This window comes from Tamandua tetradactyla, chromosome 5, assembly GCF_023851605.1.
Source record: "Tamandua tetradactyla isolate mTamTet1 chromosome 5, mTamTet1.pri, whole genome shotgun sequence".
NCBI classification, from domain to species: domain Eukaryota; kingdom Metazoa; phylum Chordata; class Mammalia; order Pilosa; family Myrmecophagidae; genus Tamandua; species Tamandua tetradactyla.
In genome coordinates, this window is record NC_135331.1 from 89258362 (window position 1) to 89273344 (window position 14983).

Consider the following 14983-nt stretch of genomic DNA (forward strand, 5'->3'; position numbering starts at 1 on the left):
TTCCCTTCATCCCTTCTCCTTTTCAATACACTTTCTTCCTCAAAAGAAAAGGAAGTATAGCTTTCAATCATGAAATCACTTGGGGTAATATTACTCTGTCTCAAAGAGACAGGTAACCTATTTCCTTTATCAAAGCTGTAAATGCCACTTTGTCTATTCCATTAGACATGTATTTTTTTTACTTTTAATAATTATAAAAATTTGCAAAATCTTTATGTTGCTTTGATCAATTTTATTCTAATAATAATTGTAATAACCCAACCCAGAAGAAAAATTGTCAACATCTAGAGCTTATAGTCACAAGAAAGAAAAATATTTTTCATTTTAATTAATGTATATATACATGCATTAAAGTATATAGGTTGATCGATAAGAGACTTTCAAGTATAAAAATATAAAATTATCTGGGAATGGGGTAGTAGAATGGTAATAGTAGTTCATGGAGAAAAGGAGATAATGAAGAAAGGAAAAGCAGATTCTCAACTGCTAAAGAAAAACTTCTTAATGTATTTTTTAATGGGTGCTTGTGGGTTTCAAGTTGCTATGGTATTTCAATAATTTTGAAAAAGTTAATATTTCCTCACATACCTTTAAATAGGCAGCTAAAATTTTTCATTATAAATTAAAATTGTTTCAAGGATGTAATTCTTGGCATATTGGAAATATTTGCATTTTAAAATAAAAACAAAAGGGTGGTTTAATATGTGAGGAAGTATTGACTTTCAAAATTATTTCAGGGAGCGTAATGCAAATATTTTAAGACTGCTCTGAGCTATCCAAGTAGCCATTTTGCAGCCCCCTACACTCCCATTTCCCTCCTGTCTCCCCTCTCACCTCCGTGGCAGAGAAAAAGGATATTTATGGAAAGGTGGTCACAATTCCAGCTCCTCCTCCTTCTCAGGTGTGCCCAGGAGCCAGTCCCCAAATTTTGCCCAAGGTAGTGGCCACAGCAATTTATAGGCAGCCTCCAGCATCAGCAGTGCCAAAAAAAGGGCCAGGAAGATAAATAAAGCCTTGTCCAAGGCCCGACACACAGGACCCCTGGTTGGAGTTGGACCATGGGCAAATGCCAGGAACACATCTTCCTCATCCACATTGCCTTCTTCTTCTGCCATCCTGACCCACAGTCTGACAGCTGGCTGAATTAGGGAGTCTGGGATGGAAGCCTTGGCTCAGCACTCCCGGGATTAAGGCAGACTGTGGTGCTGGCCATGAGTTCTGCACCTGTCTACCATGACCCGAATTCCCTCACCCAAGAAGGAGAAAGGAAAGAAGAGGCTCTGAGCCTTTGGGAACAGTCATTTAATCATCCAGTGCAATGTGAACAGGAATCATCCAATGCAAACCACAGAATCATAGGACAGTAAAACTGGACAGCACTTTAGGGATCGTGTAGTCCAGATCCCTAAGTCCTGTCCAGTTTTATTGTCCTATGGTTCTGTGGTTTGGAAACTGAAGATCCAACATGCAAGCTGTAAAGAACAGGCAGCTGAACTGCCCAAATCATTCTGGATCTCTAGGCTCAGGGCCTTAGAACCCTACATATAGGAGGTAAGCAAGTGGACCTAATGAACTAATGTAAGCCTCTGACAGTCTAGGAAGGGACTAGATCTTTAGATGGCTTCTGCAGCCCCTTCCAGTTTAACAGTGTGTATGTGGGAGGGGCACAACTATCTGAGAAGGGTGGTGGCAAGCAGCCAGGTCTCTTCTGTACAGACATATCCTACACACACACACACACACACACACACACACACACACACACTCACGTCTCCAGTGGCTGACACGTTTAGTTAAAATGTAGAGCACTGTCTTCTGAACTTAAGGCCTCTGCAGTGTGAAAGAAGGGTTATGAATAGGCTTTATGGACCCAGGGCTACCTTACCCAAACCTCCTTTTTTTAAAAAATATTTTTATTATGAAATATAACAGATACAGAAAACAATAAATTTCAAAGTACATTGTAACAAGTAGCTAAAGAACAGATTTCAGAGTTTGGTATGGGTTACAATTCCACAATTTTAGAGTTTTATTCCTAGCTGCTCCAAGACACTGGAGACTGAAAGAAGCATCAGTATATAATTCATTTGTTAAATTCCATCTTCTTTGTTATAACTCTTTCTTCTCTTCTGATTCTTCTCCCAATCTTTAGGGGTATTTGGGCTATGCCTACTCTAACTTTTTCATGTTGGAAAGGAGTTTCAATAATATAGGATGGGAGATGGAACTACTTGCTGTTATTGGAGAAGCTGCTCTCTGGATTTCAGGACTTATCTGGCCTAGGAAACCATCTGGAGGTCGTAGATTTCTGGAAAATAATCTTAGAGTATGAAACTTTTGTAGAATCTCCACTAAAGCCCTAGGTGTTCTTTAGGTTTAACAGGAATGGTTTTGGTTGGGGTTTGGCAAACCCTGCTAATTAGCAATTTCTAGCTAAAGGTAGCATAAGAGTAGCCTCCAGAATAGCTTCTCAACTATATTTGAACTTTCTTATATACTATTATCTTATTTTGTAACATTTTTCCCCCCTTTTGGTCAGGAAGGCATTGTCAATCCTACAATGCCAGGGCCAGGCTCATCCCTAGGAGTCATGTCCCACATTCCCAGGGAAGCTTTGACCACTGGGTGTCATGGAGGGGGGAAGGTAATAATTTTCCATTACAGAGTTGGGCTTAGAGAAAGAAAGAGAGGCCACATCTGAGCAACAAAAGAGGTTTTCTGGAAGTAACTCTAAGGCATAACCATAGGTAGATTTAGTTTCTCCACTACAGAAATAGGCTTCATAAAAGCAAGCCTCAAGATCAAGGGTTTGCAGAAGGAAAGATAGACAATAAAGACTGAGGTGGTATAATCTAGGAATGCTTAGAATGTACAATGACAGTGGCTAAATGTAAAAATTAAATAATGTTTTTGCATGAGGAAGAACAATGGAATGTCAATATTGAGGGGTGTTGGGCGGGCCATGGTGGCTTCTCAGGCAGAGTTCTTGCCTGCCATGCTGGAGACCCAGGTTTGATTCTGGTGCCTGCCCATGCAAAAAAACAAAACACAAATATATATCTTGCAGGGTGTTGAAAATTGATGGTCACTCATATTTTAAAACTTTAACTTCTGTATGAGACTAAAGCAAGAAATATTTATTTGGTACAAAATTTATATTTTGACTAGTGAATTTCCTAGTTTAAATTATATGGACAGTTTAATTGAACACCATAATTACATGGAACTTTGAATAGGGCCTGAGATTTTGTAGGTTTATCTAGGTTAGTGTGATGCCCCAATAAATCCCAGAGTGATTTGAACAGTGAATAAAAGAAGTATTTGCAAAATCCCCTTGGAGGAATGGCGAAGAAGGGGGAAAATTAAATTTTCCCATTTGGAGTTTCCTGATATTCTCACAAGCAATGGGGACAACCAAATCAACAGGCCAAGCCCTCAGTCTGGGGGGTTGTTCCCATGAAACTTATCCCCTGCAAAGGATAGGCAAAGCCTACTTAAAATTAGGCCTAAGAGTCACCCCCAGAGAATCTCTTTTATTCCTCAGATGTGGCCTCTTTCTCTCTCAGTCAACACAGCAAGAGAACTCACTGCTCTCTCCCTCTCTTTGTGGAACATGACTCCCAGGAATGTAAACTTCCCTGGCAATGGGGAACAGAAATCCTGGCATGAGCTGGGACTCAGCATCAAGAGATTGAGAAAAACTTCTCAACTGAAAGGGAGAAGAGAGAAATGAGGCAAAATAGAGTGTCAGTGGCTTAGAGATTTCAAACAGAGTTGAGAGGTTATCCTGGAGGTTATTCTTACACATTATATAGATATCCCGTTTTTAGTTTATGGTGTATTAGAATGACTAGAAGGAAGTGCCTGAAACTGTAGAGCTGTGTTCCAGTATCCATGTTTCTTGAAGATGATTGTATAATGATACAGCTTTCGCAATGTGATGGTGTGATTATGAAAACCTTGTGTCTGATGCTCCTTTTAACTAGGGTATGGACAGGTGAATATAAAATATGGATACAAAATAAATATTAGGGAGAACAAAGGTTAAAATAAATTGAGTAGATTGAAATACTAGTGGTCAATGAAAGGGATTGGTAAGGGGTATTGCATGTATGAATTTTTCTTTGTTCTCTTCTGCTGGAGAGGTGCAAATGCTCAACAAAATGATCATGGTGATAAATACACAACTATGTGATGATATTGTGAGCCATTGATTGTAAACATGTCAACAATGTTTGTATATCAAGAATGTTTATATGTCTATTCATTATTTATAATAAAAATACTAAAAAAAGAAAAAAAGATCAAAGGTTTGGCCTGTTGACTTGGGAGTCCCTAATGTTTGAAACAGATTCAGGGGCTTCCCTGGTTGTAAAGCTTAGCATTTCCATGTTTTTTCTCCCATCCCTCAAGTGACTTTGCCAATACTTTTTTTTTTTTTGCATGGGAGACACCGGGAAGCCAACACTTTTTAATTATCTGCTCAACCTGCTCTGGGATATATCCGGGTATTACATTAGGCCGTACAGAATTACAAGCCCCATTCCCATTCTGGGCTCCATGTGTTTAGGTGTTTAAATAAGCTATCTGGACAGGTTGAGTTAGATAATGTGCTACAGAAAATTTAGGTTCCCTACCTTTGGTCTCATACAGTAGGTGAAGTTCTAAAATACCAACAATGTCATTCTTACCTTTGTATTTTGATTTACCTTAGTCCTGATACAGTCAGCTTCATTCTTATCTCTAATTGAAGGCTGATCTCTTTTCAGTTTCTCTAACAGCTATTGTATGTAGCATTGCTGACTTTCAGAGCTGCAGAACTCCAACTCTGAGTCTCAGGTGTCACACAGGTAGCTAAAGTTCTAAAGGGAGGAACCAGGCTATACAGATATAGCACAGCATCTCAAAATTTAGAAATAACATTTACAGCTCCAAGCTAAGTTTGACTGCTATAAGACCTTACAATCTAAGCCCATATTTTCTTTTAAGTATCTTACTTACAAATATTTCTTACAAGAACAATATTTATTCTTTTGTTTCTGGCTTATTTTGTACCACATAATGTCCCCAAGGTTCATTCACCTCATTGCATGCCTCAAATTTCATTCCTTTCTGTAAGCTGCATGTGCTGGTTTGAAAGCATGTATGGACCCTAGAAAAGCCATGCTTTAATCAAAATCCCATTTTGTAAAGGCAGAATAATCCCTATTCAATACTGTATGTCTGAATCTGTAATTAGATCATCTCCTTGGAGATGTAACCCATCAAGAGTGGTTGTTAAACTGGATTAAGGGAGATGCGTCTCCACCCATTTGGGTGGATCTTGATTAATTACTGGAGTCCTGTAAAAGAGGAAACATTTTGGAGAATAAGAGATTCAGAGAGAGCAGAGAATGCTGCAGCACCACGAAGCAGAGCGTCTGCGAGCCAGCAACCTTTGGAAATGAAGAAGGAAGATGCCTCCCTGGGAGCTTTATGAAACCGGAAGCCAGGAGAGAAAGCTAGCAGAAGATACCATGTTCACCATGTGCCTTCTCACTTGAGAGAGAAACCCTGAACTTCATCAGCCTTCTTGAAGCAAGGTATCTTTCCCTGGATGCCTTAGATTGGACATTTCCATAGACTTGTTTTAATTGGGACATTTTCTCAGCCTTAGAACTGTAAACTAGCAACTTATTAAATTTCCCTTTTTAAAGCGATTTTGTTACTGGTATATTGCATTCCAGCAGCTAGCAAACTAGAACACTGCACAATATTCCAACATGTATACACCACAGTTCACCATTCTGCTTCTCAGTCATTGTATTCTTCAGCCACTCTTTCCATTAGGCATCATGTATAATGTCCACAGTCAACAATCCGTGTCTCACATTATCCTCATTTGGTTGTACAATTATCAATTTTAGACAATTTGCACTGCTCCAAGGAGAAAATAACTGATAAACACACCCTCACCAAATAGAAAATCCAAAACTCCCCTTAACTCTCGTCCTTCTCCCCCCCACCCCAATTATTTACTCTGGTATTGCTGCTGTACTGTGGATGTCTTCCTGCTAAGTATAGACCATAGCTTAAAATGAGTTTCCTCCTACTCCTCTATCATTGGCTCTTTGTGTGAGATTCATACCTTTGAAGTAGTTCATGCAAGAGCTTATGTATATGTGTAATGTTATCGGTGGGATCCAAACTTGCTTTTGACCTTAATAGGAAAATCCTTGTTCTGGGGAGAAAGCAGGTCATTTCCAAAGGGTATAAATGATGTCATAGTTTTGTTTAGAGCCATTCCACATAATGATTTACTGCTGACCTAAGGGCGTTGCTTAAAGGGTCTAAAACCTAGATTAGAGTCCAGGCTGATGACTTACTGTGTGAAATTGGGCAAGTCCTCTGGCCTTTCTTTAATTTACTTTAAAATTGGGAAATTTGGTTCCCTCACAAGATTGTTCTGAGGGACAAATGAAATAAAGGTGTTTTTGTGTGTGTGCAAATTACAAAACACTATGTAAATGCAACTGTTAATATCTGATACCCTCACCTATGTATCAGACAAGTTTGCAATAAGGCCACACAAACAACTTTATCATTTTCTTACAGTTCCTTCCCCATGGTAGGTTTAGCACCAATATTGTATGTAATAATAATAATAATAATAATAAAATACAACTCAGTACATTATTATTTTTTTTAATTTTGAAATAATTTCAAACTTACAGACAAAATTTAAGAATAGTACAAAGAACTCTGGTATCCCTTTCATCCGGGTTCCCCAATTGCCAACATTTGGCAGATTTGCTCTACCTCTTTCTCTCTCAATCCCAATATAACCAATTTAATCAAGAAATGAACACTGCCATCCAATTCACAGATCTCATCAAGATTCACCAGCCATCGCAATGATATCTCTGTCCTTTCTGGGCCAGGATCATGTATTGAATTTGGTTCTCACATCTCTGTGGTCTCCTTCAATATAGATAGTTCCTCAATTTCTCCCTATCTCGTGTCTTTGACAGTTTTAAAGAGTTTAGATCTTTCATTTCGGCCAGCTGTTCCCCAAGCTAGGCCCTTATGAAGGCAAGAGCTAAATGAGGTTGTGTCCTTCTCATTGCATCACACCAGGAATTTGAGAAGTAAACCCATTTCAGCCCTGATACTTCAACCCAATCCACTATAAAATCACCCTATGTCCTTTTGTAATTCTAAGTATCTAGTACCTCATCAAACCTACACTTATCTGCCTTAGTATCCACCAATAACCACCATGTGGGTAAATGGTGATCTTCTATTTCCATCATTTCTTCTACAGTTTTTAGTTGACTTTCTACTACAAGGCAGAGCGTTCCATTCTCCCCATTTATTTATTCATTTATATCATGTGAACTCATGTATTTCTATTTTAGTCAAGAATTGCAATCCATTAGTATCATATTTACTTATATTGTATGGACCCATAGATTTCTATTTTATTGAATGAATTGCAATCAGTTATAATCATTTATTTTGATGCTCAAATTATCTCAGATTTGGTCAATGAGAAGAATCCCTTCAAGTTGGCTCCTGTGTTCATTGGAAATGTCGCCATCATTCTTTGAAGACTTCCTCACTGTGTGGTGCAGAAGGAAATCCAGACTCAATTTGAACTTTTCCTGCCCCAGCCCAGGAATCAAATATTTATACAAGGTTTTGGCTTTTTTTTTTTTTTTTTAACAGAGAGTGGTATTTGGAAGCCAAGATACAGAGGAAGGCGTACTCATTGCTACTTGATGACATTAGTTCCATGCCCTCTCAGCAGACAGAGTTAGGAAATATATGAATGTATATATACACGCATGCACACAAAGGAGACACATACGCTATTCAGTTACTATTGCTTCTAACATACCACCCCAAACTTAGTGGTATAAAACAACCATTTCATTATTCTCATGGATAATGTGGGTTAGGAAATCAAACAGGGCCCAGTAGGGACAATTTGTTTTTATTCAGTGGTGTTGTAATCAAGAAGCTACGATTTAACAAATGATTATGACTACTGAATCATATAGATATTTCTTTTTGCTTTCTAGTGTATTAGAATAGCCAGATGGAATTACCTGAAATTGCTGTGCTGTAATTCAGTTGCTTTGATCTTTGATAATGATTGTATAACTGTATAGCCTTTATCTTGTGACCTTGTGATTGTAAAACACCTTCTCACTGACACCCCCTTTATCAGGTTTTTCAATTTTAGAGTCTTATAATTACAAGGGCAAACACCTAATGTTAATGGAGAAACTTGAGTCAACTCAGAGCTAACCACTGACTTGTTCTTATAATGGTTAGCTTAATTCTAGCATAGCTCCACTCCTTTACATTTGTAAATTGTAGCTACTTATGCTTGTTATTGTAATGGTAACAGTTCCATCTTTCCTTGTTTGAAGGTTCAATAAAAACCTTGAACTCCTTAGACTCAGGGAGACAGATTTTTAGGCTGATAGGCCATCTGATCTCCTGCTTTGTGCCTAGCAGTAAATTCTTTGTCTTTGAAACCCTGGCATTCAGGAACTGGTTGAGTGCATTGAGCAAAGAACCCACCATTTTTTGATTGGTGTCTAGACAGGACCTAGACAGGACCAAAGTTCCTATGAAGGAGTCTACTCCTTAAAGTTCTGGAGGCCCAGTGGGACAGGTAAACAGGTCATCAAGCCTCTTACAGCCACTAGACTCTTACTTTACAGGCTTGGCACTGGGTTTTTCTCCATTCTGTCAGTACTCTAGACCCACGCACCTTAAAAAGTGATTAAGAGAGAAACCGTTCTAAGTCTGGACTTCAGAGTAGGTAAGTGGGTCATCAAGATAAACGTGGGCTGAACCCATACCAAACTCTGAAATCTGTTCTACAACAAATTACTGCAATGTGCTTTGAAATTCATTGCTTTTTTGTATATATGCTATTTTTCACAAAAAGAAAAAAAAGTTGATTGTGAGGATAAATGCACAGCTATATGTTGATATTGTGAACCATCGATTGTACACTTTGGTTCATTACATGGTATGTGAATATATTATATATATATATATATATATATATATATATATATATATATATAAAGGTAAAGGTGGGATGGGAATTCAGTATGATGGTTCAAATCCCCTGAACTTGGCTTTGAGGGCCAGTCCGATTTCCTTAGCTTTGATTCCTACCCCTTTCTGTTTCGCAGGTATTACTCTACACAGGGTTCAAGGCCCTGACCAGATCTTGTCTGTTGAGCATAATCCTGGAAAATAAGTAATTCAACAATTAATTGGTATTTAATGAAATTAAAACCACTAACAAACCACTGTGAAATGTCATTTACATGAGATATCCAGAAGTAGCAAATTGCCAGGAACAGAAGTAGATTAGAGGTCACCAGGGGATGAAAGGAGTCTAAATCATGATATGTCTGTTAATTGTTCCTTTCAAGTAAAAATGGTGTTATATGAAAAATAGCATCCAGTTCAGCCTGTCGTGCAAACAACTGCAAAAGTGTTTTTCTCTGAGACAATCATCATACATACTTCAATATGCAGCCACAGTGCTTTATGTGCACTTCCCGTTTTGCCACACAGAATACTAAAAAGATGTGTAACTGAAGGCTCAATAACTAACAAAATTAATAAATACTGCTGCATCATAAAAAAAAAAAAGTAAAGGGAGGAGATAAATTGAAATGAATAAAACTTTGTTATAGTAATATCCATCCCAAATGTGGATATTTGGAATTAATTAATCCATATATTTTGGTTGTATTTTCTTAAAAATAAAAGATTTTAGAGTGAAGTAACTGAGCAATTAAAAAAAGAAAGAAAACCCTCTAGGCACCAGGGTTCAAGTCGTTAGTATTTGTAGTTACTGTAAACAAACTTGGACATTGGAAAGAAACCACACCCTGGAATTTCACAAAGGCAGCAGAGGGATGCCTCAGGAAATGGCAAATATTTTTACAATTGTCCAGGTCATGGCTTTAGTTGAAAGAGATTTAATAACTGGAAGCAATTAAAAGAAGAGGGTAGGAAATCTCATCAACACTAAGGCCTCCTTAGGCGTCTTAAATCCCACCATTCTCACTTAAAACCAAGTTCAACAGACCAGGCCTCATTCCTTCATCTCACCTATCCCTGCCCTCAGGGCCTAAGCAGCTAAGGCAGCTATAGCGGAAGGGTGGGTGCAGAAAGATGGGGGAGGAGGTTTGGTTTAGAAATCTTGCTACTGGGCTTGCTACTGGGCTTGGAATGGCAGGCACAGAAGAAATGCTGAGGAACAGGCCATGTTGGTTCTGAAAGAATTCGCTACTTAAAATTAATTTATCTTCGCAGTGGTAACTGTAGTAAACAAATCAGCATTAAAATATAAATAAGCCTTGGGATAAAAGTAATTGAATAAGATCTAATTGCTGAATTTCAGTACTAAAAGAAAATGTCCTTGAGAGCTATAGAAAAGTTTAATTTGGACAAATTAAACAATTGTCGTATATTTTCCAGAGCGTGATAGTCACTATACTTTTTTCTGGTATGCTGTATGGTGAGGGTCACATTTTATTCTTTTTCTAGGTGAGTATCCCATTATTGCAGCATCATTTGTTGAATTTTTGTTGTTTTTTTTTTTTCCTTTGTTTTTGCTTGTTTGTTTCTTTTTTGGGCCAGGAATTTTTTGTGTGTGACTATTTTTAAATAGTTTTATTCACACATCATACAATCCACCCTAAGTGTACAGACATGCTTTTACCATCATACTCTATCTGAAGACACTTCCTTTTCTTCCACAAAGAATCCATACTCCTTTCCCAATCCCCACACCCCCAACCCCAATCTACCTGGTGACATTTAGTTTTGGCTTAAGGCCTTTGTTACATTCAGTGGAAGCATATTACAAAGTTACTGTTGACTATAGATCCTAACTTACATTGACTGTACTTTTTTCCCATATACCATCTATTTTCAACACCCTGGCATTCCTTTGTTCTTCCTTCTGCAAAGACATTTTTTAATTTGTGCAATTAATCACCATCACTGTACACTGTAGGCATTTCTATATTATTTTCTATATTATACAGTTACAGTCTTTATCCTCTATCTTACCTTCTCATTTCATACGTTTCCCCAACTCTTCTCCCTGAACCATATTCACATTCAGCTTCATTCAATGTATTTACATTGTTGTACTACAATCAATCCTGTTGCACAATCTATATTCCTTCAGCACCAATTGCCCAATCTCTACCCTATTTCTATCTCCCCATAATCTGTGTTCTTAACTGAAATTCTCCAAGTTCACTCATTAATGTTAGTTCCTATCAGTGAGATCATACAGTATTTATCCTTTTGTTTCTGGCTAATCTCACTCAGCATGATGTCCTTAAGGTCCATCCATGTTGTTACATACTTGATGACTTTATTCTGTTTTACAGCTGCACAATACTCCATCGTATGTATATACCACAACTTGTTTAGCCACTCGTCTGTTGATGGACTTTTTGGCTGTTTCCGTCTCTTCACAATTGTAAATAATGCTGCTATAAATATTGGTGTGCGAATGTCCGTTTGTGTCCTTGCCCTCCTGTCCTCTGAACAGATACCTAGCAATGGTATTGCCGGACCATATGGCATATTTTTAGAATATTATGAAAACAAAGAGATCCTTTTAACCTCCAACAGAAGGAATAAAAATACAAAATAGCTGCAAAAATGCAGTGGCAAACTCTAATTCTATTCTTGTCATGATCACCTTTTTTTTTTCTTTTTTACAGTTAAATACTTTGATAAGCTTGATGCTGGAAGCCCTGGGATTTCTCTGCTGGATGACAGGGAGCCTGAGAATTCTCAAAGAAGTCGAGACCTTGACCAGGGGCTGATGCCATGGAAGGTTCTTGATTCAGCCACGAAAAAGAACTCGAGGACTAGCCAGGTTGTGGAGCTCAAAAATTCTAACACATCGTGAAAGCACATGCTCAAAGGATGATGAGCACAGATGTTTGCTGAAACAGAAGCCCACACTACTGATTTTTGCATGTTGATCTTGTATACCACCACTTTGCTGAATTTGTCCATTAATTCTAGTTGCTTTTTTATTGATTTTTCTTTGCACTTTCTTTTCTTTTAATTAATTTATTTTTTATTTATGGTACATAACCACATACAAACACAAACATTCTTATCATGTGATCATTTCGTTCTTGTTATATAATCAATAACTCACAATATCATCACATAGTTGTATATTCATCATGATCATTTCTTAGAACATCTGCATCAATTCAGAAAAGGCAATGAAAAGAAAACAGAAAAAAATTCATACATACCATATCCCTTACCCCTCCCCTTCACCGATCACCAGCATTTGTCATGATCACTTTTTGAATCAAACATATACAATTTTATTCTACTTAAGTATGTCCTCAAGTTTACCAATAAAATAAGCTAGAATTGTATCTATTAGATCTTTATTATGGTAAAAAAAAATTATAGGTTTGTGCTTAATGAAATTGTTATCATACTGACAAACTTTATTTTTAAAATAATTATTATTTTTTTGTATACTGTATGGTAGGGGTCACATTTCACTCTTTTACCACGTTATTATCCCTTTATTGCAACACCATTTGTTGGATTTTTTCTTTTTTTGGTGGGGGGAAGTGCATGGGCTGAGAACTGAACCTAGTTCTCCTGCACGGCCGGTGAGAATTCCACCACTGAATACACTTGCACCCCGAATATTTATGTTTTGAAAGATATAAAGACACTATCAAAGATCTTTTTGGTAATTTAAAGTATATAAGTATGTAAAATATACAATAGTGTTTTGTTAAAGAAAAGTGTGCAGCTTTATCTTTGAGAATGTCTGGGACAAAGCCTGAGGGAATATGGAAAGTTGTAAATGTTTCTGAAGGTGAATTTTGTTAATTGTGGTCAATGCTGACCAAAAACTTGAGAGACTCCTTTATATTTTAAAGAGCTTTTGTGTCAAAACATGTATTCACACAAAACTGGAATTTCGTTTTATCGCTGATAAAATAATATAAATTGTTGGTCTGCTCCTAATGAAAAATTATAAAAAGTTTTTCTTAACCGTCTGAGTACACTGTCTAGAAGATAAAGATTCTATATCATATAAGAATAATATCCTCATTGATGTTTATGTTGACCTTTTTTTTATTTCAGAAGAGAAGTCTTCTTACTTTTAAAGGAAAATTGTTACAGAGGGTTTGTTCTTTCACCTTGTAAAAGTGAAGAGCTAAATAGTTTAATATATTACATAGACAGTGTTGAGGAGGTATTACAGTAATTAAAAGAAATTTCCTATCCTTCTGTTAGCTAAATTTCTATGAGTAAAATGTTATTCATATATTTAGATATTGCATAAAGTTCCTAAGACTTAAGAATGTCCCCACTGTCCGTGTTATATCCTGACGCTGATCTTCACGATGTTAGGCAACAGTGTGATGTTGTTAGTCATGGTTTCAGTTATTTTTAGAAAAAGGTTAGAGATCATGAAAACAACCAAACCTACTTGTCAGTTACACTACTATGCTCTAATGAGTCTCTAAAAATATAGGTGGTAGGCCATAAGTCAGGACTTCATCTTCAACAGAAAGGGGCTTTAAAAGAGAACAAGACAAGTATTTAAATTACGTTCTACCTGGTTAACTAACTTAACCCTGGTAAATGTGTAAAAATGAGATAGGACAAAACTTTTGTTATGGGTTGTTCCTGATAACCCCAATAAAAGTCAACTGTCAAATGTTTTCATTTCTGAAAATAGCTTCATTTAGAAAAGGCTGATAAGAAAAGTAGGGCCTAGGTTGTAAGCCTTTACAGCAGTCACAATCATTCTTTTTTTTCTTTTTTATTATTTATTTATTTTTAAATTTTTGTTAATAAAGCCAATCAAAATACAATATGAACTTTTTTTCATCACATAGTTGTATATTCATCATCATGATCATTTTTTAGAATATTTGCATCAATTCAGAAAAAGAAATAAAAAGAAAACAGAAAAAAAATTCATACATACCATACCCCTTACCCCTCCCTTTCATTGATCACAAGCATTTCAATCTACTAAATGTATTTTAACATTTGTTCCCCCTATTATTTATTTATTTTTAATCCATGTGTTTTACTCGTCTGTCAATAAGGTAGATAAAAGGAGCATCAGACACAAGGTTTTCACAATCACACAGTCACATTGTGAAAGCTATATCATTATACAATCATCTTCAAGAAACATGGCTACTGGAACACAGCTGTACATTTTCAGGCAGTTCCCTCCAGCCTCTCTGTTATGCCTTAACTAAAAAGGTGATATCTATTTAATGTATAGGAATAACCTCCAGGATAACCTCTCGACTCTATTTGGAATCTCTCAACCATTGACACTTTATTTTGTCTCATTTCTCTCTTCCCCTTTTTGGTTGAGAAGGTTTTCTCAATCCCTTGATGCTGAGTCCCAGCTCATTCTAGGATTTCTGTCCCATGTTGCCAGGAAGGTCCACACCCCTGGGAGTCATGTCCCACGTAGACAGGGAGAGGGCAGTGAGTTTGCTTGTTGTGTTGACTGGAGAGAGAGGTCACATCTGAGGAACAGAAAAGATTTCTCTTGGGGGTGACTCTTAGGCCTAATTTTTTTTTTCCATACCTTTTTTTTTAAATTTATTTATTAATTAAAAAAATAAAGAAACAAAATAAAACAACATACATAATCAGTAATTCACAATATCATCACTTAGTTGCATATTCATCATTTCTTAGAACATTGCATCGATTTAGAAAAAGAAACAAAAAGATAACAGAAAAAGAAATAAAACGATAACAGAGAAAAAAAAGTTATACATACCATACCCCTTACCCCTCGCTGTCATTGATCACTAGCATTTAAACTAAATTTATTTTAGCATTTGTTCCCCCTATTATTTGTTTTTATTCCATATGTTCTCCTTTGTTGACAAGGTAGATAAAAGGAGCATCA

At 36.8% G+C, this 14983-nt stretch overlaps 1 protein-coding gene across 1 annotated transcript; it reads right to left on the bottom strand.

Annotated features, from left to right (window-relative positions):
• Positions 1 to 872: 872 nt before the first annotated feature.
• Positions 873 to 1115, bottom strand: SMIM40 (small integral membrane protein 40). Its single transcript, XM_077159202.1, has one exon. It carries the CDS (start codon positions 1113 to 1115, stop codon positions 873 to 875), a length of 243 nt encoding a protein of 80 aa, XP_077015317.1.
• Between the last annotated feature and the right edge of the window lie 13868 nt (positions 1116 to 14983).

Excerpts from the sequence above, each read along its gene's own strand:
- SMIM40 (XM_077159202.1), bottom strand. The coding sequence starts at position 1,115 with ATGGCAGAAGAAGAAGGCAATGTGGATGAGGAAGATGTGTTCCTGGCA.